The sequence below is a fragment of the Leucoraja erinacea genome, chromosome 14 (assembly GCF_028641065.1).
Source record: "Leucoraja erinacea ecotype New England chromosome 14, Leri_hhj_1, whole genome shotgun sequence".
In the NCBI taxonomy this organism is placed as follows: domain Eukaryota; kingdom Metazoa; phylum Chordata; class Chondrichthyes; order Rajiformes; family Rajidae; genus Leucoraja; species Leucoraja erinaceus.
Window position 1 is genome coordinate 622296 of NC_073390.1, and position 23194 is coordinate 645489.

At 43.9% G+C, this 23194-nt stretch overlaps 1 protein-coding gene across 1 annotated transcript in view; it reads left to right on the forward strand.

The window, feature by feature from the left end:
* The window catches only part of lrrc34 (leucine rich repeat containing 34), a 49261-nt gene extending 26304 nt beyond the window's left edge, over window positions 1-22957 (forward strand). The window contains exons 7-11 of the mRNA XM_055645350.1: window positions 85-180; window positions 6573-6727; window positions 14773-14928; window positions 17633-17759; window positions 21268-22957. Of these exons, the coding sequence (XP_055501325.1) occupies window positions 85-180; window positions 6573-6727; window positions 14773-14928; window positions 17633-17759; window positions 21268-21570 (837 nt within the window). The 3' untranslated portion in view covers window positions 21571-22957. The remainder of the gene's footprint in view (window positions 1-84; window positions 181-6572; window positions 6728-14772; window positions 14929-17632; window positions 17760-21267) is intronic.
* Window positions 22958-23194: the final 237 nt, after the last annotated feature.

Consider the following 23194-nt stretch of genomic DNA (forward strand, 5'->3'; position numbering starts at 1 on the left):
TAAACATGGTTTATATTGCATTTATGTAGGGAAATGCTCTTTTTCTGCTGAAGAATTGAAGATTTCTGTTTGCTGCCTTTTCAGGGAATTCAATGTGTGATTGGATTAGCAACAGTTCTAAACCATAACAAAACGCTCAAATCCATCGATGTTGGACGGCCTTTAGTTTACACCCTTCAGGTATGACATGGGCTCAGTCAATGAAGGAACTTTACAATTAATCAGAACTTAGAAATTGGAATCTCTGTCAAAATTACCTGCCTCAACTACTTCTTCTGGCAGCTTGTTCCATATACCCACCACCATCTATGTGAAAACGTTTTGTCACAGGATCATTTTAAATCTTTCCCCTCTCACCTTAAATTTACGTCCTCTGGTTCTTCATTTCCTTACTCTGGGTAAAAGACTCTGTGTATTCACCCTGTCTATTCACCTGCATATGTAAACCCAGTTCTTGTGTACCATGCCCTTACTCAATCTATCCACGTACAGATAATAATTAGCCCTCCAGTTTGGAGTTGTGTAGCTATACAGAATGGAAACAGATCCTTCTGCCCAATGTGGCTATGCTGATCAAATTATCAAACTCAGTTATTCCCAATAGCCTATACCTGGACCATATCACTCTAATCCTTCCCATCTAGGTACCTTTTCAAGTTTATGTTAATGTCGTAATTGTACTTGCTTGCATCATTTCATCTGGCAGCTCATTTCATGTATGCACTACCCTCTGTGTAAAAAAAGTTGCCCCTCAGGTTACTACTAAATGTTTCTCCTTTCACATTAAACCTAAACTGCACAGTGTAATTGTACTCATGGATGGGAAAATTTGAATGGACAGCCCGCAATTTTCACTGCAGTACACATGACAGTATTTTGCCAATATCTACCTCCTTCCTAATTTATATATCTGTATGCTTAAAATCAGTTCATATTTTAGCTGATCGGTGTGGATGGTTTTGATGTGTCCTTCAACCTCTTTTTTGACGCTTTCAGGGATCCGCTTTCCTCTTTTGTGAAAATGCCTTTCACAAACTTAAATGATCTTTGTAGAAGTCTGTTCTTGCGTTATCCTTTTTGCGTTGTTTCCTTAAATTCTCCGCTCTGCGCAGCTTCGAGAGCCTCTGTTTTAGGTCCTCTTGAAGGAGGTTGAAGCCCTTCCTTTCTTCTGCTGTTGCGTTTTTCCACACCTTCCTCAGCATCTTCTTTCTTTAACAAAGTTGGATTTCCTGCAGACGACGGGACTTGGGTGGAGGAGGCCAACTCCTGCTAGGATTGTTCCTTCTCACCAAATGTCTCCTTTCCATAGCGGTAGACTAGATCACCCATCTTGTCCAACTTCTTTTCTGCTGATTCCTTGATTCCACTGAAGATTAAGTTCACATCTGCATTGATGGTTTGTTCGACTTTGGCCATTTCACTAACAGCTTGCGTCCTTGCATGTTCTCCACTTTACAATGTGCCTGGTTGCGTCTTGGACTGTTGCCTGAAACTTCTGCCACATCCCGTAGGGTGCTGATGCTCTGCGGATGTGGATTTCTTCCTGCCTCTGAGTTTCATCCGTCTGATTTGACCTTCCTCTTGACAGAATCTGGTCAATGTGGGGCCCTGGGTTGGGAATTTTCAAGCATTTCTTCTGTCCCTGATGAAATTTGAGACCACGAGTTGATGGTACTTTAGTCCAGCCACACCTACAAGTCTGAAGAACGTGTCCAGTTGCTCATTTGTCAAGAAGTTTGCCACTTACTTGATTTAATGTCGTGTCCGTTCCAAGGTTTGTTACCGGGTGGTCAGTTGATGAATCATCTTGAGCCCCCACTCTCGCAGACTTTGGCAGTGGGATTGGAGTGGTGAAAGGTAGGGTAGGTACATCATCAGGGTCATCAGGTGGGCACCCTCCTTCTTTGACATTTCATTGATAAGCCCACAACGTCTCCAGAGGGCTCAACGGTGATACCTGGTGTCCCAGTTACACCCCGGTCAATTCCATACCCTCCGGTCTTCATCTTGCAGCCCAATTGTTGTCTTTCCTTTTGATCCAACGACAATTGCTGCTTTTTTCGGCTGAATTTAATAATGAGCTGATTGCTTGTTGGAGGGAGCAACCCCACCCCAATTTTCTTCAATAGACTTGTCGTAGATGTAGCAACGAATCCCCTGCATCCCACTTCTACATAGAAAATCTTGGTCTTCCAGCCATTCTGCGCAGCTTCAGTTGCCAGTTCAGAGTACCATATAACCATACAACAATTACAGCATGGAAACAGGCCATCTCGACCCTTCTAGTCCGTGCCAAACACATATTCTCCCCTAGTCCCATATACCTGCGCTCAGACCATAACCCTCCATTCCTTTCCCGTCCATATAACTATCCAATTTATTTTTAAATGATAAAAACAAACCTGCCTCCACCACCTTCACTGGAAGCTCATTCCACACAGCCATCACTCTCTGAGTAAAGAAGTTCCCCCTCATGTTACCCCTAAACTTCAGTCCCTTAATTCTCAAGTCATGTCCTCTTGTTTGAATCTTCCCTACTCTCAGTGGGAAAAGCTTTTCCATGTCAACTCTGTCTATCCCTCTCATCATTTTAAAAAACCTCTATCAAGTCCCCCCTTAACCTTCTGTGCGCCAAGGAATAAAGCCCTAACTTGTTCAACCTTTCTCTGTAACTTAGTTGCTGAAACCCAGGCAACATTCTAGTAAATCTCCTCTGTACTCTCTCTATTTTGGGTGACATCCTCTCCTATAATTAGGCGACCAAAATTGTACACCATACTCCAGAATTGGCCTCACCAATGCCATGTACAATTTTAACATTACATCCCAACTTCTATACTCAATGCTCTGAGTTATAAAGGCCAGCTCACCAAAAGCTTTCTTTACCACCCTATCTACATGAGATTCCACTTTCAGGGAACTGTGCACAGTTATTCCCAGATCCCTCTGTTCACCTACGTTCTTCAATTCCCTTCCAGTACTTGTTCTTTTTCCTCTCATAAGCTTCTTTGACACTGAATCATTAATGGTAGTGAATCTTTGACCAAATATTAGATAGAGCTGAGGGTTTGCTTGATGATCCGGATGGAGGTGGCATCTGCAGCGGAATTATAGGGCCAACTGCAGCTTGGACATTGAAAATGGGCCAAACCTGGCGACTCTTCTATATGGGCTATTTCTTGACACTCTATATTTAATCTGGGATTGTGCCTATGTATACTAATAATTTACCAAACTGCATGCAAAAAATGAATTTCACTGCACCTTCACATGCGATAATAAAGAATCATTGAACATGTGGCCAAGACCATCACTTATCTACAGTGCCCTCCATAATGTTTGAGACAAAGACCCATCATTTATTTATTTGCCTCTGTACTCCACAATTTGAGATTTGTAACAGAAAAAAAATCAAATGTGTTTTGTTGCATATCCTTTGCATGCAATGTCTATGTGAAGTCTGTGATTCATGGATCGCTTGCTGGGTGTCTGCTCTGCCAGGCCTGTATTGCAGCCATCTTTAGTTTATGCTTGTTTTGGGAGCTAGCCCCCTTCAGTTTTCTCTTCGGCATATAAAAGGCATGCTCAATTGGCCTCAGATTGGGTGATGGCCACTCAAGAATTGTCCATTATTTTAGCTTTGAAAATCTCCTTTTTTGCTTCAGCAGTTTATTTGGGATCGTTGTCTTGCTGTAGAATGAACCACTGGCCAATGAGTTTTGAGGCAATTTGTTTGAACTTGAGCAGATAGGATGTGTCTATCCACTGCAGAATTCATTATACTACCACCATCAGCAGTTGTATCATCAATGAAGATAAGTGAGCCAGCACCTTCAGCAGCCATACATGCCGAGGCCATAACACCCCCACCACTGTGTTTCACAGATGAGGTGGTATGCTTTGGATCTTGGGCAGTTCCTTCTCTCCTCCATACTTTGCTCTTGCCATCATTCTGATATATGTTAATCTTTGTCTCATCTGTCCACAAGACCTTTTTCCAGAACTGTGGTTGCTCTTTTAAGTATTTCTTGGTAAACTGTAACCAGGCCAGCCTATTTTTGTGGCTAACCAGTGGTTTGCATCTTGCAGTGCAGCCTCTGGATTTCTGTTCACGAAGTCCTCAGCAGACAGAGTGTTTCTGATCTGTTGGACAGGTGTTTTGGGATTTCCCTTCATTATAGAGGGAAATCGTCTGTCATCAGCTGCAAATGTCTTCCTTGGCCTGCCAGTCCCTTTGCGATTAGTAAGCTCACCAGTGCTCTCTTTCTTCTTAATGATGTTCCAAACAGTTCTTTTTGGTAAGCCTAAGGTTTGGCTGATGTCTCTAACAGTTTTAATTTTGTTTCTCAGTCTCATAATGGCTTCTTTGACTTTCATTGGCACAACTTTGGTCCTCATGTTGATAAACAGCAATAAACGTTTCCAAAGGTGATGGAAAGACCGGGGGAAAGACTTGGTGCTGAGAGCTCTCTTATACCTGCATTAAGGGGGCAATTAAACACACTTGAGCAATTACAAACACCTGTGAAGCCATGTATCCCAAACATTTTGGTGCCCTGAAATGGGGGACTATGTATACACACTGCTGTAATTTCTACATGGTGAAACCAAAATGTATAAAAATGGGCTTCAATAAAATCTGATAATGTACACTTTAACCACATGTAACTATTTCTATTACATATCTCAAATTGTGGAGTACAGAGGCAAATAAATAGATGATGGGTCTTTGTCCTAAACATTATGGAGGGCATTGTACCAAACATAATCAAAATCCTTCCATATCCTGCATATTCACATGACTATCAAAAAGCCTCTTCAATACCATTATCGTATCTGCTTCAATCCTGGCAGCATGTTCCAGGCACCCACTGTGTAAACAATCTTGCCTTGAACATCTCCTTTAAACTTAGCCCCCCTCACCTTAAATGCCCTCTAGTATTTGATTTTTCCATCATAGGAATACAGTTCTGACTGTCTACCCTATCTATGCCTCTCATAATTCTTTTATCTGGTCTCCCCGTAACCTCCGCATTCCACAGAAAACAATGCAAGCCTGTCCACCCTCCACCAGTAGCTAATACGCCCTAATCCAGTAAACATTCTGCTAAACCTCTTCTGCACCCTTTCAAAAGCCGCTGTAAGTAATGTACATAATATAGTACTTCAATTGCAGCCAAAGCAATGTCCTATAAAGCTGCTTCACGACTCCATGACTCTTACACTCAATAGCCCGACCTATGAAGGCAAGCATACCATATGCCTTTTTTACTCTAGCTACTTGCCACTTTCAGTGAGCTATGGTCTTGGACCCCAAGATCCCTCTGTACTTCAATTGTGTCAAGCGTCATGACATTAATTGTATATTTTCCCCTTATGATTGACCTCACACTTGCTCGGATTAAACTCCATCTGCCATTTTCACCACCCATTTCTGCAGCTGATCTACATACCGCTGTATAGCTTGACAACCTCCTCACAGTCCGCAAGCCCAACAATCTTGGTGTCTGCAAACTTACTAACCAACCTGTCTACGGTTACGTCCAAATCATTTATATATATCGCAAACAGCAGAGGTCCCAGCATAGATTCCTGTGGAACTGAAGGTGGAGTCACAGGTTGACAGGGTGGTTAATAAGGTTTGACACATTGTCCTTCATCAGTCGGAGTATTCAGTATAGCAGTTGGGAGGTCATGTTCCAGTTGTACAAGACGTTGGTGAGACCGCATTTAGAGTATTGCGTTCAGTTCTGGGCACCATGTTATAGAAAATATGTTGTCAAGATGGAAGGGTACAGAGAAGATTCACAAGGAAGATGCTAGGACTAGAGGGTGTGAGCTACAGGGAGAGGGTTGAGTAGGCTGGGACTCCATTCCTTGAAGCACAAGAGGATGAGGGGTGATCTTATTGAAGTGTATAATATCATGATAGAATAAATCGGGTTGATGCACAGAGTCTCTTGCCCAGAGTAGGTGAATCGAGGACCAGAGGACATAGGTTTAAGATGAAGCGTAAAAGATCTTAGGAATCTGAGGACTAACATTTTCACACAAAGGGTGGTGGGTGTATGGAATAAGCTGTTGGAGGAGGTAGTTGAGGCAGGGATGATCTCAATATTTAAGAAACAGCTAGACAGGTACATGGATAGGACAGGTTTGGAGGGATATGGACCAAACACGGGCAGGTGGCACTACTGTAACTGGGACATGTTGGACGGTGTGGGCAAGTTGGGCTGAAGGGCCTGTTTCCACACTGTATCACTCTATGACTCTATAACTTTACTGGTCATTGACCAACCTGAACACTGTCCTTTCATCACAGCCCTCTGTGCATCAGTGCCAGTTCTGAACCCATACGACCAAGTCACAGTTAATCCCGTACATCTAATGTTCTGGAGCAATGTAGCAATGGGGCACATTGATGAACAGCCCTAGCCCTTCTGATCATTTTTATTGATGTTGAACTGCATTTTCTCCCATTACTTTATGAGAGCAATTCACGGCAGCTGCATCCATTGGGCTGGAGCATCTTCTTTGCTCGACTTTTACTCCCTTGTATTGTTTGATTTTAGGAAGAGATGACTGTGCACATGGCTGACATGCTGCACGTGAACCAATCCCTGCAGGAGCTGCACTTAGAAAGATTTGAAATGAAAGATTTTGGTGTCCAGCAACTTTGTGAACAACTGGTTAAAAACAAGACTCTGCGATACCTCGATCTTCGCTGGTAATAGACATACTTTTACATTTTCAGTCCAAACCAGGCATGTTGTGCAGCGGGTACACAAAAATGCTGGAGAAACTCAGCGGGTGCAGCAGCATCTATGGAGAGAAGGAAATAGGCAATGTTTCGGGCCGAAGAAAGGTTTCTGAAGAAGGGTTTCGGCCCGAAATGTTGCCTATTTCCTTCTCTCCATAGATGCTGCTGCACCCGCTGAGTTTCTCCAGCATTTTTGTGTACCTTCGAGTTTCCAGCATCTGCAGTTCCTTCTTGAACATGTTGTGCAGCGGGGCTGTTTCCCTTGTTATACATTTCAGTGATCTACTACAGTATGGTGGCAGAAAGGGATGGATGAAGAACTACTTATGTTCCAGTTCATAGCTAAACATTCTCAGTCCATGCATGAGAAGGTTGTTGTCAGTGTCAGGCTTCATTAACTATAATACAAATTGTGATGTCATGTTGCAGTTGTATAAGGCGTTGCTGAAGCCGCATTTAAAGTATTGTGTTCTGTCAGGCAACCATGTTATAGGAAAGATGTTATCAGGCACGTGCCATCAGGGTAGGCAATGTAGGCAGTGCCTACCCTGACTAAAATTATAAAATGGTAATTATTAAATATAAATAGTAAAGGCCCGGGAGAATTATGCCTACCTCCGAGATCGATCTCTTATGTAGGCATTATTCTCCCATGCCTTACATCCGCAGTACATGTAACACGCAAAACTATGTGCAACTCACGTGCTGTTGATGCTGCTTCATGCCTTCAATGACAACGGTCTAGAAAGGCAGCTGAAATTCTGCCTTTGCATCGTGGACTGCGTGCATGTGCCGCGCAGCATCGTACTGCGAATGCGCAACGCAAATTTCTTAGTGCGTTTTTACAAACATGGATTGTCATAATCTTAAGAATATATTAAGAAACAACGAGAGAAGAATGGAGTTTGTGTACAAATAATGCAAGTAAATTTCTTTGAGCTATATGTTTTTAAATACTTTATTAAGAGATAAGGCCTTTAAAGCAAATGCCTTTGTAAAGGTCGACTGACTGCCTAATGGAGAGGAGAACAATCTGTGCATGTGCGGTTTTCAAGATTTATTAAAAGCCGACTGACTGCCTACCCCAAGTAATTACTCATGGCATGTGCCTGGATGTTATCAAGCTGGAAAGGGTACACAGAAGATTCATGAGGATGTTGCCAGGGCCAGAGAGTCTGAGCTAAAGGAAGAGGTTGAGTAGGCTGGGAAGAAGAGGGGTGAAGGTAGACACAAAATGCTGGAGCAACTCAGTAGGTGAAGCAGCATATCTGGAGAGAAGGAATGGGCGACGTTTCGGGTCAAGACCCTTCTTCAGACTGATGCCAGGGGAAGAAGAGGGGTGATAGTGTTGAGGTGTATAACTTCATGAGAGGAATAGATCGGGTAGATGCAGAGTCTCTTGCCCAGAGTAGGCGAATCGAGGACCAGAGTACATAGGTTTAAAGTGAAGGGGAAAAGATTTAATAGGAATCTGAGGGGTAGCTTTTTCACACAAAGGCTGGTGGATGTATGGAACAAGCTGCCAGAGGAGATAATTGAGGCAGGGATTATCCCAATATTTAAGACACAGTTAGACAGGTACATGGATAGGACAGGTTTGGAGGCATATGTATGAAACGCAGACAGGTGGGACTTGTGTAGTTGGGACATGTTGGCCAGTGTGGGCAAGTTGGGCCGTAGGGCCTGTTTGCACACTGTATCACTCTATGACTATAATAACATGACTGTAAATAACATGCCAAACCACCTCTTTAAAAAGACTAAAAATGTTAACCATGTTCTCTTTCCACGACTATTTTCTGACCTGATCAGTATTTCCAATGGTTGTTGATTTGATTTTAGATTTCTGGCATCTGCCTGGTCCTGAGCTTTGAAAATGCCATGCTAAACCTCTGCACTTCTTTTCTTTCAAAGATACTTATTCAAACTTACATCTTCATTTTCCCATATTTCTTTATGACATAGAGTCTAGCGTCATACAGTGTGGAGACAGGCCCTTCGGCACAACTTACCTGCACCGGCCAATATGTCCATGCTACACTAGTCGCACCCGTCTGTGTTTGGCCCATATCCCTCCAAACCTGTCCTATCCATGTTCCTCTTTGTTTCTTAAACGTTGAGATAGTCCCATAGTACGGGTTGATTAGTACACGTGTCAGGGGTTATGGGGAGAAGCAGTGAAGGCGAAGGTACACCAGGCAATGAAGAAAGCGAATAACATGTTGGCCTTCATAACAAGAGGAGTTGAGTATATGCGCAAAGAGGTCACTATAGGTCCCTAGTGATTCCACACCTGGAGTATTGTGTGCAGTTGTGAAAGTCCCCTAATTTGAGGAAGGACATTCTTGCTATTGAGGGAGTGCAACGTAGGTTCACAAGGTTAATTCACGGGATGGCGAGACTGTCAAAGGCTGAGAGAATGGAGCGGCTAGGCTTGTATACTTTGGAATTTAGACGGATGAGAGGGGATCTTACTGAAGTAGGCCCACCTCGGTCCTGACTGACCATGGGTCATGCATCCTAGCTGTTGGCTGCTTGCTCCAAGCCTCTGCTGGAGCAGCGTCGCTTGTGGCTGAAGGGAACAATGCAGGAGTGTCCGTCTCTGTGGCAAAGGTCACATTTGTGTGTGGTCTCTGGTTTAGAAACATAGAAAATAGGTGCAAGAGGAGGCCATTCGGCCCTTCGAACCAGCACCGCCATTCATTGTGATCATGGCTGATCGTCCCCAGTCAATAACCCATGCCTGCCTTCTCCCCATACCCCTTGTTTCCACTAGCCCCCAGAGCTCTATCTAACTTGTTGAAGTTGCTGCGCTCCTTTCTACGTGCCCGCTTGTCTGCCGCTGCGTTCACCAGTTTCTCTTACCCTGTTTTGAGATGTTGCTTCAGGGTACCTCTCCACCTCGTGCGGTCGGCTGCAAGGCTGTCCCAGGACTCTACATCGATGTTGAGCGCCTTCATATCACTCTTGCGGACATCCTTGTAATGTAGCTGGGGGCGACCGATGGCTCTCTGGCCAGATGTCACCTCTCCATAGAGGATGTCTTTTGGAATATGGCCATCCTCCATGCAGTGGACATGGCCCAGCCACCGCAGTCTGCGCTGCCTGAGTCGAGTATACATGCAGGGAAGGCCAGCGCGAGGCAGGATCTCGGCGTTGGACACTCTGTCTTGCCAGGATATGCCCAAGATACGTTGGATGCATCTCAAGTGGAAGGTGTTGAGTCTTCTCTCCTGCCTGGCATATATAATCCACATCTCACTGCCGTACAGCAGCGTGCTGTTGACACAGGCGTTGTAGACTGCCTTCACCATCAGCTTTGGGTTGGTCCACACTCGAGTTGTGAGGTGAGCGAGAGTTGAAGCTGCCTTCCCGATCCTCTTATCAATCTCTGTGTCCAAGGAGAGGTTGTCGGTGATGGTGGAGCCGAGGTACGTGAACTGATGGACGGCATCGAGTTCATAGTCGTCGATGGTGATGACAGGCGGTGCCTCTATATCCTGCCCCAAGATGTTCATCTTCTTCAGGCTGATGGTCAGCCCGAAGTCCTTGCATGCTTGATAGAAGCGGTCCATCAGTGACTGTAGTTCCTGCTGGGCATGGGACACAACTGCAGCGTCGTTGGCAAACAGCGTCATGTACCTGTGTCTTTGCTCTGAGGCAGGTGAGGTTGAAGAGCCTGCCATCTGATCTAGTACCCAGGTAGATCCCCTCAGTTGCGGTGCCGAAGGCATGTTTCAGGAGCAGAGCGAAGAAAATCCCAAAGAGTGTGGGAGCGAGGACACAGCCTTGTTTGACGCCACTGCGGATGTCGAAGGGCTCCGAGAAGCTGCCACTGAACTGCACCGTCCCCTTCAGATTCAGATTCAGATTCAATTTTAATTGTCATTGTCAGTGTACAGTACAGAGACAACGAAATGCATTTAGCATCTCCCTTGAAGAGCGACATTGCAAACGATTTGAATAAAAAATAAATAATAAGTGTCCGGGGGTGGGGGGGGGGGGGTGATTGGCAGTCACCGAGGTACGTTGTTTAGTAGAGTGACAGCCGCCGGAAAGAAGCTGTTCCTCGACCTGCTGGTTCGGCAACGGAGAGACCTGTAGCGCCTCCCGGATGGTAGGAGGGTAAACAGTCCATGGTTGGGGTGAGAGCAGTCCTTGGCGATGCTGAGCGCCCTCCGCAGACAGCGCTTGCTTTGGACAGACTCAATGGAGGGGAGCGTGGAACCGGTGATGCGTTGGGCAATTTTCACCACCCTCTGCAGTGCCTTCCGGTCGGAGACAGAGCAGTTGCCATACCATACTGTGATGCAGTTGGTAAGGATGCTCTCGATGGTGCAGCGGTAGAAGTTCACCAGGATCTGAGGAGACAGATGGACCTTCTTCAGTCTTTCGTGTTGATGAGGAAGGATTCTATCATGCTCTCCAGTTTTGGTGGGCAGCCGATCTGTGGCAAGGCCTTAAATAGGCCATCTCTGCTGACGAGGTCAAACGCCATGGTGAGGTCAATGAAAGCAACATACAGAGGCATCCGTGTTCTCTGCACTTCTCCTGGAGCTGGCGAATGGAGAAGACCATGTCTACTGTTGACCTTCCAGCTCGGAAACACACTGTGACTCTAGGTAGACACGTTCTGCCAGCTTCTGCAGCAGGGTCAAGATGACCCGAGCAAAGACCTTGCCGACGATGTTGAGGAGGGAGATGCCTCTGTAGTTGTTGCAGTCGCTTCCCTCGCCCTTGTTCTTGTAGAGGGTAAATGATCGTGGCATCCCTCATGTCCTGCGGTACAACTCCTTCTTGCCAGCATTGGCAGAGGACTTCATACAACGGAAGCAGCAAGGTATAACATATAAGATTATTAAGGGTTTGGACACGCTAGAGGCAGGAAACATGTTCCCGGCATTCGGGGAGTCCAGAACCAGGGGCCAGTTTAAGAATAAGGGGTAAGGCATTTAGAACGGAGATGAGGAAACACTTTTTCCACACAGAGAGTTGTGAGTGTGAAATTCTTTGCCTCAGTGGGCGGTGGAGGCCGGTTCTCTGGATACTTTCAAGAGAGAGCTTGATAGGGCTCTTAAAGATAGCGGAGCCAGGGGATCGGGTTCAATTCCGGGCTCTGGTTGGGCCACCCAAGGACATTCACAGACTTGTCACTCCTGCGTTGTCTTGGCTGTGTGCTTAGGGTCGTTGTCCTGTTGGAAGGTGAACCTCTGCCCCAGTCTGAGGTCCAGAACGCTCTGGAGCAGGTTTTCATCAAGGATCTCTCTGTACTTTGCTCTGTTCATCTATCCCTCGATCCTGACTATTCTCCCAGTTCCTGCCAATGAAAAACATCCCCACAGCATGTTGCTGCCACCACCATGCTTCACCGTAGGTACGGTATTGGCCAGGTGCCTGGTTTCCTCCAGACGTGACGCTTGGCATTCAGGCCAGATTTCAATCTTGGTTTCATCAGACCAGAGAATCTTGTTTCTCATGCCCTTTGGCAAACTCCAAGCGGGCTGTCATGTGCCTTTTACTGAGGAGTGGCTTCCGTCTGGCCACTCTACAATAAAGGCCTGATTGGTGTAGTGCTTCAGATATAGTTGTCCTTCTGGAAGGTTCTCCCATCTCCACAGAGTAACTCTGGAGCTCTGTCAAAGTGACCATCGGGTTCTTGGTCACCTCCCTGACCAAAGCCCTTCTCCCACGATTGCTCAGTTTGGCCGGGCGGCCAGCTCTATGAAGAGTTCTGGTGGTTCCAGTTCTTCCATTTAAGAATGATGGAGGCCACTGTATCTTCGTGACCTGCAATGCTGCAGAAATTATTCTATACCCTTCCCCAGATCTGTGTCTCGACACAATCTTGTCTCGGTCTATGGACAATTCCCTCATCTTCTTGGCTCGGTTTATGCACTGTCAACTGAGGAACCTTATATAGACAGGTGTGTGCCTTTCCAAATTATGTCCAATCAATTTAATTTACCACTGGTGGACTCCAATCAAGTTGTAGAAACATCTCAAGGATAATCAGTGGAAACAGGATGAACCTAAACTCAGCTTTGAGTGTCATAGGAAAGGGTCTGAATACTTTCGTAAATGTGATATTTCAGTTATTTATTTTTAATTACTGCAAACATTTCTGAACACCTGTTTTCACTTCTTCATTCTGGGGTATTGTGTGTAGATTGATGATAAAAAAAATTGATTTAATCCATTTTAACATAAGGCTACAACGTAACAAAATGTGAAAAAGTGAAGGGGTCTGATTAATTTCTGAATGCACTGTATGTCCTCTGGTCCTTGATTCACCTACTCTGGGCAAGAGACTCTATGCATCTACCCGATCTCTCCCTCATAATTTTATACACCTCGACAAGATCATCCCTCAGTCTCCTGCGCTCCAAGGAATAGAATCCCAACCTCTCCCTACAGCTGAGACCCTCTAGTCCTGGCAACATCCTCATAAATCTTCTCTGCACCCTTTCTAGCTTGACAACATCTTAACAATAACATGGTGCCCAGAACTGAATACAATACTCAAAAAAAAGCCTCACGAATGTCTTGTATTTCTCCCAACTTGTTGAGGTGTCCTCCCAACGTCTTTACAACACTCTGACTGATGAAGGGCAATATGCCAAAAGCCTATTTGACCACCTAATCTACCTGCGACTCGACCTTCATGCAACCATGCAGTTGTACCCCTAGATCCCTCTTCTCTGCAACACTCCCCAGAGCTCTACCATTCAATCACTGTGTAGGTCCTACCCATGTTAGACTTCCCAAAATGCAAAACTTCACATTTCTCTGTGTAAAATTCCATCAACCGTTCCTCAGCCCACCTGGCCAATCGATCAAGATCCTACTGCAATTTTTCACAACCATGTTCACTATTTGCAAAACCACGCACTTTTGTATCATCTGTAAACTTGCTGATCTTGCCACGTACGTTCTCATCCAAATCATTGATATAGATGACAAACAATGTCTGGCCGAGCACCGAACCTTGAGGCACACCACTAGTCACAGGTCTCCAGAACAAGAAGCAACCTTCCACAATCACACTCTGCTTCCTTCCATGAAGCCAATTTTCTATCCCTTCAGCTATCTCTCCTTGGATCACATGCGATCTAACCTTCTAGAGCCCAGCATGTGGAACCTTGTCAAGTCCTTTGCTGAAGTCCATACATACATCTTTGGTCACGTTGTCAAAAAAAGGCTATTATTTTCGCACACTGAGCCTTTGTTGGCTCTCAGAATACCCCACAAACTTTCCTTGGGACAGATTCTGTCAGTTCCTCCCGACATGCCGCCAGGACAATTTACAGCGGCCAACTAACCTACAAACCTTTACCTTTTCTGAATGTGGGAGAAACTGAGAAATATCCAATGGAGTCACTGCCACAAAAAGGTAGCCAGCATAATCAGAGACTCACACCACCCTGGCCAACAGTCATTTCACCCCTGCCATTGGGAAGGCGCAGGAGCCTGAAAACTGTAACATCCAGGTTCACGAGCAGCTTCTACCAGAGTCATTAAACACGACAACCTCCAATAATCTCGGAACTACATAGACTATTATTGTTATTAATGCTTATATCGTTTATGGAAACGTATGCATTTCGTGTGTGTGTGTGTGTGTGTGTGTGTGTGTGTGTGTGTGTGTGTGTGTGTGTGTGTGTGTGTGTGTGTGTGTGTGTGTGTGTGTGTGTGTGTGTGTGTGTGTGACTTTTTTTCTCATTTATTATATTGTTTACAGTGTACTATGTTTACATATTCTGTTGTGCTTCTGCAAGTAAGAATTTTATTGTTCTATCTGGGATATACGACAATAAAATACTCTTGACAAGCCACATGTTCACAGAGAGAACATGTTGTCTCTACAGACACAACTCCAGAGGTCAGGATTGAATCCAGGTCGCTAGTACTGTGAGGGTTTCAGTATCAGAAGTTGCATAGTTGATTTGCTCAGTATTTAGGTTGAATATTAATTTCTGATGTTGTGAAAAAAGTCATTTAATTTGTTCCTACAGTAACCAGATATCCTGTGATGGAGCAAAATATTTGGCTGAGCTGCTGAAACACAACACTCCCCTAAAGATCCTGGATTTGTCAGCAAACAGAATTGGCGATGATGGGCTAGTGTACATTAGCGATGCCCTTCGTTACCTGAATGACCAACTGCAAGGGTGAGTTTGCCAGAATTCCAGTTTAATACATCCAATATCTATTGTGCTCTCCGTAATGTTTGGGATAAAGATCTATCATCTATTTATTTGCCTCTGTACTCCATAATTTGAGATTTGTAATAGAAAAAAATCACATGTGGTTAAAGTGCCCATTGTCCGATTTTATTAAAGGCCATTTTCATACATTTTGGTTTCATCATGTAGAAATTACAGCTGTATTTATACATAGTTCCCCCATTTCAGGGCACCATAATGTTTGGGACACATGGCTTCACAGGTGTTTATATCTGCTCAGATGTGTTTCATTGCCTCTTTAATGCAGGTATAAGAGTGTTCTCAGCACCTAGCCTTTCCTCCAGTCTTTCCATCATTGGAAACTTTTATTGCTGTTTATCATCACAAGGATCAAAGTTGTGCAAATGAAAGTCAAAGAAGCCATTATGAGACTGAGAAACAAGAATAAAACTGTTGGAGACATCAGCCAAACCTTAAGCTTACCAAAATAAAATGTTTGGAACATCATTAAGAAGAAAGAGAGCACTCGTGAGCTTACTAATCGTAAAGGGACTGGCAGGCCAAGAAAGACCTCCACAGCTGATCACAGAAGAATTCTCTCTATAATAAAGAAAAATCCCCAAACCTGTCCGACAGATCAGAAACACTCTTCGGGAGTCAGGTGTGGATTTGTCAATCACCACTGTCCGCAGAAGACTTCATGAACAGAAATACAGAGGCTACACTGCAAGATGCAAACCAATGGTTAGCTGCAGAAATAGGATGGCCAGGTTACAGTTTACCAAGCTGTAATTTCTACATGGTGAAACCAAAATGTATAAAAATGGCCTTTATTAAAATCTGACAATGTGCACTTTAGCCACATGTGATTTTTTCTATTACAAATTTCAAATTGTGGAGTACAGAGGCAATTAATTCACTGATGGGTCTTTGTCCCAAACATTATGGAGGGCACTGTAGTATCATAAATTTGCAAGAACGAGAAAAAGGGGCTTTCCACTGTTAAACTTCACCTTTCCAAAAAATGTCTGGGTAAACTATTTCATCTCCATAGTGTGTAAATGTGAAATTGATTCCATCCCATTTAGAAACTGCCTACGCCACCACGTGCCATGACATGCAAATGACGCCCAAGTGGGACAGGCCCTGAAGTAAACAACATCTACTGACTCTCCTTTGTCTGTCCTGCTATTTACTTATTCAAAGAATTCCAGCAAATTTGTCAAACAAGACATCCCCTTCACAAATCCATGCTGACTTCTGCCTATTTTATCATGAACTTTCAAGTACTCTGCAACCTCATCCTTTATAATGGACTTTAAAACCTTCCCAACCACCTGTGGGTCCTTGTACATCAGTCTATGAAAGCAAGCATGCAGGTACAGCAGGCAGTGAAGAAAGCGAATGGCATGTTGGCCTTTATAACAAGAGGAATCGAATATAGGAGCAAAGAGATCCTTCTGCAGTTGTACAGAGCCCTAATGAAACCACACCTGGAGTATTGTGTGCAGTTTTGGTCCCCTAATTTGATATTCTTGCTATTGAGGGAGTGCAGCGTAGGTATACGAGGTTAATTCCTAGGATGGCGGGACTGTCATATGCTGAGAGAATGGAGCAGCTGGGCTTGTACACTCTGGAGTTTAGAAGGATGAGAGGCAATTCTCATTGAAACATATAAGATTGTTATGGGCTTGGACACGCTAGAGGCAGGAAACATGTTCCCGATGTTGGGGGAGTCCAGAACTAGGGGCCACAGTTTAAGAATAAGGAGTAAGCCATTTAGAACGGAGACGAGGAAACACTTTTTCTCACAGAGAATGGTGAGTCTGTGGAATTCTCTGCCTCAGAGGGCGGTGGAGGCAGATTCTCTGGATGCTTAAGAGAGATCTAGATAAGGTTCTTAAAAATTGTGGAGTCAGGGGATATGGGGGGAAGGCAGGAACGGGGTACTGATTGGGGATGGTAAGCCATGATCACATTGAATGGCGGTGCTGGTTTGAAGGGTCAAATGACCTACTCGTGAACCTATTGTCTATTGTCTTAGTTCTTCAATCAACTAGTATTTGATGCAGATGTGGTCACCAGGATTGACCATGGTGTCCACCAGCTCCCACATCATGCAGCTGCAGCACATCGCGTGATCCTGCAAATTGCGTATCTCACAAAAGATTTTTGTGAAACTTCCTACTTGCTGTTGTTCTGCATCTTGCAGCTCCGCTCCTCTCTCTTCAGCTACTCTCCAAAGCCTCTCGAGACAAAGCCTCAAGATGAACTATTCCTCCGCACGGCACCGAACAAGTGTCGGGAAAGTGGGCTGAAGGTTTTATACATTGTCCCTAAACTTCTTGTGTAAATTGGCTGAATGACCAATAAGGGGCTGAGTATTGAAATATTGTTGTTCTTGCATAGGAGGTCATGGGTCACAGCCTTGTGGGAACAGTGAGAGACAGAGAAATATCTTGCAACATTTTAGTATCAATGCGTTGGATATATTCCAGGTTTCTCTGAAGCAGATCAGAAAAACGCAATTCTGTCTTTAAGGAGTATGTCTTAATGGGTGTCCACCACAGGATTTGGCTAAATGAATTGCTATCACCCATTAATATGAAGGTTTCTCAAATCAAAAATGTAGTTATACATCAAATATTGAAATCTATTTAATGGAATTAATGTAAATGTTTCTTACCAGGTTATCTGTGACCCGTAATAGCATCACTGGTGTTGGTTTGGTGGCATTCGCAAATATATTGAAGTCCAACAATTCCTTAAGCAATGTCTACATCTGGGGCAATGAATTCGATGAAGAAGCCTGCATTGTAAGACAAATATATAATTGCCTCTTTGAGCAGAATTTGTAGTTGTGTTCTGTTGTATTGAATGCTACTGGTGAAAGCGAGAGGAGTGCATTCAGCCCCTCTACATGTGGTGCCATTTGACTCCACATAATCTTTGCCACAGAAGGCTGTGGAGGCCAAGTCAGTGGATATTTTTTAAGAGGTAGATAGATTCTTGATTAGTACAGGTGTCAGGGGTTATGGGGAGAAGGCAGGAGAATGGGATTAGGAGCGAGAGAGAGATCAGCCATGATTGAATGGCAGAGTAGACTTGATGGGCCGAATGGCCTAATTCTACTCCTATTCCATATGACCTTATAATACCTTCTGAAGCTTGATTTCCCTAAATACACTTGTAATAAAAATAACTCAGTGAACAGAAATTCTCTCCAGCATAGGCTGAGGGGAATTGGGGGTATTAGGTAAATATTACTTTAACTAAAGGTAGGTACAGAACGCTGGAGTAACTCAGCGGGTCAGGCAGCATCTCTGGAGAGAAGGAATGGGTGACATTTCGGGTCGCGACCCTTCTTCACACTAAATACTTGAACTAATACTCTCTTAGTTGGTTTCGTTATGAGTCTTCAAGAATGTTGCAAGATTCTGATGTAAACTAAACAATCTACCCTTTGAACACGTTTTGTGTAGTGAAGCGCTGGAGAGCAGGGTATGGTGACTTTATATGAGTATAAATCAAAATCTAGGCTGAGAAGAGATTTTTGTCCTATGAACCCTAAGATAGCTGAGGGCTCTATTAGGGGTTCTCAGCCAACCTTTAAGCGATAGCATGTTGCCTCACTAAATCACCAAGAGATCTACCTCCCAGTGCAGTATAGGAACGTGGACCAATCACCTTCAATAGGCTTGGAAGATTCTCCTTCCCTCATTATGCGTGGATCTCCTGCCCTCAATCTGGGAAAGCTCTGTCCATCAAACGTGGATGGAAATTCCTTGCAATGCAAGCAGAAAGTTACCACTCACTTATCTCTCGCCAACCATCAGCATGGTGAGCACTATTTGTTCGCCTGCAATAAAAGCTTTTCACTGTACCTCGGTACACGTGACAATAAACTAAACTAAGCATAGCCAGATCTCAGCTGCCAGGCTTGGTTGACAACCTTTCCTTACCACGCAATATGGATGGGGATTTATTTCACCAGGTATTTTGAGTGTCCATTCCTTCTGCCTTTCTATAACCCCTCCTCCAACAGGTGAGTGTGTCATGAGAATCACTAGTCGAATTAGAGAAGGGTTAGGGGGTATGTTTCATGAATGATGAGTTTCCAGAGGATGAGGGGAAATAGGAAAGAAATTCCTGAAAATAAAATGGCATAAGCTGAACAGAGATTCTGTAATCATTATCTTTTAACACGTCACTTGGCAATCCCAAGAGATTTTACAAATACATTAAGGGGGAAAGGATAACCAGAGAGAGAGTGGGACCCCTCTGGAATCAAAGTGGTCACCTGTGTGGAGCCACAGGAGATGGGCAAGGTCCTCAAGGAGTATTTCTCCTCTGTATTTACTGATGAGACAGATAGTAGGATGGAGGAACTTGGGGCAGTCAATGGAAGTGTCAGAGGAGTCAATGTTCCAGTTGAAGAGGTGCTGAAGGTCCTGTTATGTATGAAGGTAGACAAATCTCCAGGGCCTGATAAGATTATCTGAGGATATTATGGGAAACTAGAGATGAAATTCTAGAGTGGCACAGTGGCACAGCGATAGAGTTGCTACCTAACAACGCTTACAGCACCAGAAACCCGGGTTCGATCCTGACTACGGGTGATGTCTATATGGAGTTTGTACGTTGTGCGTGGGTTTTCTCCGAGAACTTTGGTTTCCTCCCACACTCTAAAGACATACAGGTTTGTAGGTTAATTGGCTTGGTATAAATGTTAAAATTGTCCCTAGTTTGTAGAATAGTGTTAATGTGCAGAGATCGCTGGTTGGTGCGGGCCGAAGGGCCTGTTTCCATGTAGTGTCTCGAAACTAAGCTAAATTGCGGGAGCCATGGTTGAAATTTTACGAGTTGTCTTTACAAACAGGAGAGACGCCGTAAGGCTGGAGGGCGGCAATCGTTGTGCCTCTATTGAAGAAGGGCTGTAGGGATAATGCTGGGAACTATAGGCCAATGAGCTTCACATCTGTAATTGGAAAATGACTGGAGAGTATTCTAAGGGATAAGATACACAGGCATTTAGATGGACAAGGGTTGATTAAGGATAGTCAGCATGGTATTGTATGTGAGAGGTTGTGCCGTACAAATTGAGTTTTTTGAAGACATGACCAAAAAGGTTGATGGGGGAGAGCTGTAGATGGCGTATATATGAACTTCTGCAAAGTATTCAACACAGTTGCGCATGATAGGCTGCTCTGAAAGGTTAGATTGCATGGGATCCAAGGTGAGTTAGCTGAATGGATAGAAAATTGGCTTCAAGAAAGGAAGCAGAGGATGATGGTGGAAGGCTGCTTCTCGGACTAGAGACCAGTGACTAGTGGTGTGCCTCAAGGTTCGGTGCTGGGCCTGTTACTGTTTGTCATCTATATCAATCATTTGGATGAGAACATACATGGCAAGATTAGCACGTTTGCTGATGATACAAAAGTGGGTGGTCTTGCAGATAATGAAGATGGTTGTGAAAAATGGTATAGATTAATTGATTGGCCAGGTGGGCTGAGGAATGGTTGATGGAATTTAATACAGAGAAATGTGAGGTGTTGCATTTTGGGGAGTCTAACATGCGCAGGACCTACACAGTGAATGGTAGGCCTCTGGGGAGTGATGTAGAGCAGAGGGATCTAGGAGTGCAGGTGCATGGTTCCTTGAAGGTAGAGTCGTAGGTGGTCAACAAGACTTTTGGCACATCAGCCAGAATATTGAGCATAGAAGTTGGGAGGTCATGTTGCAGTTGTATAAGATGTTGGTTGTCGCATTTAGAGTATTGTGTTCAGTTCTGGGCACCATGTGATAGGAAAAATGAAGTCAAGCTGGAAAGGGTATAGAGAAAATTTATGAGGATGTTGCCAGGACTAGAGTGTCTGAGCTTTAGGGAGAGGTGAGTAAGGTGAGATTATATGCCTTGGAGCACAGGAGGATGAGGGATGATCTTATAGGGGTCTATAAAATCATGAGAGGAAGAGATCAGGTAGGTGCACAGGTAGTCTCTTGCCCAGAGTAGGTGAATCTCTGACCAGAGGACATAAGTTTAAGGAGAAGGGGAAAAGATTTAACTGGAATCTGAGGGGTAATTTTTTTCACACAAAGGGTGATGGGTGTATGAAACAAGCTGCCAGAGGAGGGTGGGACTACTCCAGCATTTAAGATAAAGTTAGACATGTCCATGGATAGGACAGGTTTGGAGGGATATGGATGCAGGCAGGTGGGACTAGTGTAGCTGGGACATGTTAGCCGATATGGGCAACTTGGGCCGAAAGGCCAGTTTCCACGCTGTTTCACTCTATGACTATGACTTGTCATTTACATTTTTAGGAGTTTGCGAATCTTTTAAAAGTTGGGCGTCTGATGCCAAAGCAGACAGATGTCAGTCCCTATTGGATCGATGGACATGTCTACCTGGCTGAGCTTGCTCACGGGCTCCAAATGTTCTATTACTGGATACCTCAATATGGACTTCAGGATGAAGCAGCTTGTAACGCTAGTATGGCTCTACTGCAGGAACCACAATCTTCCATGAGCCAGTTCAACTTGGAAGACACTGAATCTTCAGGCACAGACAAAGCCCATTCATCTGGTAGTATCTCCGGTGACTCTTTGCGTCTGCAAAATAATTGACCCCTCTGCTCTCTCTCTCCAATGTCCTGCATATATTTATCCAGTTCCCTCTTAAAAGTTACTCTTGAATCTTCTTCCACCAGTCTTTCAGGCAACACATCCCAGATCACAAAATGGTCAAGTAAAGAAAGGAAGACCACTTTTTTAATGATTATCTTAAATTAGGACCTTTGCCATTATTATTTACTCTTATCAAAATCCCCGTGACTCTGAAGACCTTCAGAAATAACAATCCCAGCTTCTTCAGTTTATCTGTAAAACAGAAGTCCCACATCTCGGGATCTTTCTATTAAATTGCTTCATCAGCTTCATCAAGACATTGCTTAAAGAGTAAGAATTACTGCGATTGAATTTGATGAAGTTGGATCTAATATTAGATAAGAAATGGGTCTAATAATACATTACAGATTCAGATAAAAACCTTGTGTATGTATTTTGTGTCAAGATCTTGCCCCATCACCTTACAAATTTGTCTTTAATCATCTTTAACCTCCTTCCTCAACCTTTAACACTTTATCATTTAAAGATTTAGAGTTGCTGATTATTTGAAGCAATTAATTGAATTGGGACAGATTATTATTGCCAAAAATGATGATTCTACATGTGACCACTCTCCAAAAATGAGCCTGCACATCTGAACACTGATGTTTAGTTTTTGAATTACAAAATACAGAATAGGTTAAGTAACCTTCACAAGTTACACTAGATTATATGGAATTTTAGGCCATTCTATCAGAGATACTAAAGTCTCTGATCTCTGACATTATCTTTACAAATCTTTCCTAACGACATTCTTCAGACCCCTTAAACATTCACCCAAAACTGAACTCGATAAGAGCCAAGCTGAAGATTGTTCCGATTTTGCCTCACATCTTTAGCTTACTCTTTACCATTACATGCGAAGATCAGTACAGTTGTACAGAATGATAGAGATTTGTGGACTGAATAGGCTGTTCAACCCATCCAACCATTTACACTGCTCAGCTCTCACTGCTTAATCGTGACACACCCATAGCTGATCAAATGTGGTGACCCACCAAACACCTTAATCTATGCTCAGTAGTTATTCACCTCTTTACTACAGAAATAAAAGCCTCCTTTTTCATCCGATGCAGTCCTTTCGCAAGAAATATATCCAGATTGTTCCCTCTCAGCTTTCCTTATTCCTGAGCCTGCCTAATATTTCAGCATGGTTACCCAGCTTACTCATCCTCTGAGAATCTCCTCTGTAATCTCTCCAATGCTACCACATTGCAGAGTGGTGACTGGAACTGTGGCTTGAGAATGCTTAGTACAGTTATGGTATAGTTTCCTGAACATTTAATTTGTTCCTCATGCCGCTCTCCATTACTAATCTAATACTAATGATCTGATGTATTTTCCCAGTGATACAAACATTATCCAAAACAATACCTCCAATCATTGGGACTGTCACCCATTCCTTCTCTCTGGAGATGCTGGCTGTCCCGCTAATTTACTCCAGCATTTTGCATCTACCTCCAATCATTGAGTTAGAAACATGTTGGGGTTAATAAGTCATACAGCATGGAAACAGACCCTTCAGCTCAAGGTCAAGGTGGTTTACATTTCAGGACTTCTCCCCTTTGCCCTTTATTCTAATATT